This window comes from Urocampus carinirostris, chromosome 12 (assembly GCF_059441175.1).
Source record: "Urocampus carinirostris isolate Australia breed hairy pipefish chromosome 12, RoL_Ucar_1.0, whole genome shotgun sequence".
NCBI classification, from domain to species: Eukaryota; Metazoa; Chordata; class Actinopteri; order Syngnathiformes; family Syngnathidae; genus Urocampus; species Urocampus carinirostris.
Window position 1 is genome coordinate 29,783,559 of NC_142360.1, and position 4,441 is coordinate 29,787,999.

The following is a 4,441-nucleotide window of genomic DNA, read 5'->3' on the forward strand; positions in this document are numbered from 1 at the left end:
CAGGAATATGAAAATTTTCTTGGTTTATCGATTTTGTGGTTGTTAACTCAAATGAAAAGATTTTCAAGTGTCCCTTTTGTGTGTGCAGCCCACAATAAAAAAAACAAAAACGTTTTCACATCTCATATTAGGACCGTCCAGAGTTTTCCGAAGTGGTCACCAATCTTGAGGAGTGTCTATGCAACGTTGAGGTATACAACATTTTTCCGGTGTTTGGCAAACAATTGCTTCTATGCTATTTTCTATGATATGGGAAAAATAATTGAAATATTTATCTGGTCTCTCATTGATCATGTCTTCAAATTGTCATTCCAATTTTTCTGAATCTCCTTGCTGTTTATCCTGATTTTCCCATCTATACGTCCGCAGTTGATGTCACCGGCCTCCAGCAACAGCAGCGGCTCCTTGTCACCATCTTCGTCCACAGATTGCCTTCTGGCCCGGGCCGGGCCCAGTCGGGGTCATGTGGCGGCGCTGCGCTCCAGGTTCGAGCTGGAATACGCGCTCAACACTCGAGCCTATGCCTTCTGGAGCCAGAGGTAAGAAGCCGTCACCGAAATCTATAAACCGATTGGTATATCATGTGTTTTATTTGCACTGTGGTGATATTATCCAAGCCAGGGATTTGTTTTTGAATTTCCAGTGAACAGAGGCGAGCTTCTGGAGGCCTTTCATTGGAGGAAATAAGAAGAAGCATGCAGTTTTCGCCCATTGATCGCAATGGTGTGTGGAGTATTTTTATAATGATCTACCAGTGAAATAACAAGGCCAGAGCCTGTGTCCTACCACTTCAAATTTGTCTCCCTCCCGCAGTTACTTAAGAGTGTTAATCCTCTTTTTGACTGTCATTTTTGACATAAATAATGGTTTCAAGGTGCGAGCAAAGTTCTTTTGTAAACATATCACAAAATTCTGCCAATGAGGATCCTGACGTATTTACCTTGGACGCAGCCGGTGCTGTGCGAGGGAAAAGACTGCGTGCGCCCTGTGTATAGCTCAGCCCATTTCTACCGCTCACCCAATCAAATTGCTCTGGCATTTTGGCGTATTTATAGTTTGTTCTGTGGATTTTCATCATAAGCTGTCTCAACAGTGAACATGGATTATTTAATGAGCTTCCATATAAAGGATTTCTTAGCGATATACAGCCAAATCGAGTTTCTTTTGGCGACTTTGACTGTAAACCGTAGTTAAAAATGTGGCCTATATATACTAGACAGTGGATTTTGTGTGCACTACAACAGGTTTCGCTCACTTAAAATTGCATGGAATCAATTTTATCTTCAAGCCATATGTACTCATGAAAAGAGCCATCCATTTATGGCTCGCGAGCCATAGGTTACCGACCCTTCTAAGATGCCATTGATTTATTATATTTTATTTTAAGGTGTGCATCCATACTTTTATGGCATATTTAATGACTTTATGTTGAAAAAAATATAAGCTAATTACTTATACTGAGGCTGTTTTTAGCAATCTGTTTCACAATCAAGTATAACTGTAAATCATTATTGGTCAATTTGTTTAATTTTACATTAATATTCTTAACAAACTGCATGTGTAGTTGAGCTAACAATTTTAGTCATTCAATTAATTGTTTCATCCTTATATTCAATACTAATAAACAGTGACACATATCAATTGAAGATTTTGTGAAAAATCTCTGTCCTTGCTGTTACCTTATGTCTTTTTTGTTTTGTTTGCAGGTTATGTATCTGATCCTATGAGCACCATGCGATTCTGCTCCTCCTTTAGCAGCAATGGAAGCTTTGAAGACAGTAACTAATAACTTTTTATTCCCTCGGGATGTTGTATATATACTTTTGTGTGTGAGAGTAAAGGTTTTTGTTAGTTTTGTGATTCTATTAACAGTTGATTTTTTAAACTAATTTTGCCTTTAACTTTATCACTACTTCATCTTTAATCAAATACTATTTGTGATAACTGCAGTTTGTGTATAGTGTGCATTGCAGATTCGTATTGTGTCATTTAAAATGTTTTTTAACTGTATACAGGGTGTAGTACCAAATTTTGCCACAACACGTGGAGCAGCAATGAGCTCTATGGTAAAGAAATGCTACTTACCGTAAATTCCGGACTATAAGCAGCTACCTTTTTCCCAAACTATCAACCCTGCGGCTTATTCGGTGATGCGGCCAATTTATGTGATTTTTCTAACGGCCGCCAGCGGCGCTCGAGTACAAAAGGTAAGATTTAGACTGCAACTTCTTAGTTTGTGCACAAATTAAATTAGCGTAGACATATCCTCATCATGCAAATTGCTAAAAGAAAGGCACATGACACAACTTTCAAGCTAAACGCGATCGATCAGTCCGGTATTGAAGGAAACAGAGCTATTACACTTTAACCTCACTTTGCGAGCATGTTGCTAGCATGTCATTGAATGAGGGAGCGTGGGACGACGTCTAAATGACAGTCTCTTTCCCATACTAAAGAAAGACGACTTTGATGAAGTCAATTATAAGGAGCAAGATGAGGACGGTTTACCGTGGTTTTTACATGTACGGCAGGTTTTTTTTTAACAGACTCGTCAACTGTGTTGCGTGTTTCTTGTAGCGTTTTGCTACCCTTCACAGGCAAGGTTTGGGATGAAAGTTATAATGTTATTATTAAATCTTGGAAAACTCTCAGTGTACCGTCTTTCTTTGTAAATATGTGTAACCATGTATAATATGTATTTGCAACTGTATATTCTTGTAATGTATTTATTTTAGAAACTTATTCGAAAATGTTTTGCACGAGCAAATGAGAAAGAAGGGGCGGGGCAAACGCGGGCTGACGGGTAGTAGAGTAAAGGTGAGACGTGTTTGTGGACGTGTCCGACAATAGTGGATATATATTTTTCCCACCCTTACCTTTTGGAATATAATTTTTTTTCCTCGGATTACTTTCAACGGGCATCCGGACTCTGAAGGTCTGCATCATACGTTAAGTATCGGTATCATTTTCCGTTTATTTTGCCGGCTGTGTATTTTTGGACTGTGTCGGGCATGAGTTAAATTTGTGTTTGTATTGCATTTTTCAATGTGGGCGCATGCGGCTTATATACAGGTGCGGCTTATGTATGCACACATCGGTTTTCCTCCCGAAATGTGAGTGCGGCTTATAATCAGGTGCGCTCTATAGTCCAGAATTTACGGTAATTAAAAATACAAGACGAGACTTATCAGCTGGATGTTTAAAAGTGTGTACAGCACGTGGGAATTAATTCAAAACATAGATAAATGTCGTAACGTGTCATTTTTATTCCTTCCACACAACTTACAAAAAGCAGCATTTATCAACCCACACTTGTTGATGAATCATATATAAATCAATTAAATAGTACATTTAGGAATATAGAAGTAAACAGCATTTACACTGTTTTGCTCATTTTGTTGCAAATATATATATCATCCTACCAAAATGTACACATAAAGCGATGCAGGACACCAAAGCCCTGGGAGATCAGCCTCTGTGAATTATTCAATTTGTGATTGTGTGTGAGCAGGAGTATCTGCTTGCAGGTAAGAGGCTATAGCACTCGATACCCCCACATTAACTAGGCCACTTTGAGAAGAGATCTGCTTTTGTAAATACTGCAGTCACAACTTTCCATGAAGCTTCTCATCAGTCATTCATGCATGAAGGCTGTCGTGGAACCTGGGTTTCCTTGGACTTTGAACATGAACTACGTTTACATGAAGGAAATAGTCTGACTGGGATCAGAAGTTGGATTTGTATGAGCTATACAAACGGTTGCCTAGAGACAAATGAATAACTCTGTATACAATGCGAGAGGGAACTTTTTTTCTGTATTCAATTTTTGAAATTAAATAAAGGATGATTTCATTTTTGTCACTCAAAAATATCAACAATATCAGTACCATGCATGTTTACCATGCTCCAAAATTGAGTTCTGTTGCTGCATCCTGTGTGTTTACCAGGGGTGCTTGTATGTGGCTTGCCAAAAGACTTACACTACATATAGTTGGATACAACTGTGGCATCCGCTATATATGGACTTCAGCTTTTCGTTTTGGGAGCAGGAAATAAAACGTAAATGTCCTTGGGAAATCAACCGATACACATGAAACTTTTTAGCAGCTGAGCCTCGTCAATGTACTACATTCAAGATTGTATTCCAGAAAAAAAAAAACCTGGATGGAGGAACTGTGCAAAGATTAAAGGACTAACCCAACAATTGCAATCGAAATATTCGCAGTTGGACTTTGACTTTTCTGTTCTTTTTAACGTGGCCGTACATAATCTTAATTCTGGCAATAGTCCAGATCCAATCGGATATTCCCGGCCTGTAAGAAAATATCTGTCCAGTTCAAGGTGAATTTTTAAATTCTTCCAATTAAATCAGAAACATTTATTTTTTTATCCTTTGGACCTCCTCAAAGCTGGAAGAATTTAGAACCACTAAGCACGGTTA

The 4,441-nt window shown here is 38.5% G+C and overlaps 1 protein-coding gene across 1 annotated transcript in view; it reads left to right on the plus strand.

Annotated features, from left to right (window-relative positions):
• The window catches only part of tnni3k (TNNI3 interacting kinase), a 32,819-nt gene extending 28,655 nt beyond the window's left edge, over positions 1-4,164 (plus strand). The window contains exons 22-25 of the mRNA XM_088349607.1: positions 132-191; positions 370-539; positions 644-723; positions 1,707-4,164. Coding sequence (XP_088205733.1) covers positions 132-191; positions 370-539; positions 644-723; positions 1,707-1,786 — 390 coding nt within the window. The 3' untranslated portion in view covers positions 1,787-4,164. The remainder of the gene's footprint in view (positions 1-131; positions 192-369; positions 540-643; positions 724-1,706) is intronic.
• Positions 4,165-4,441: the final 277 nt, after the last annotated feature.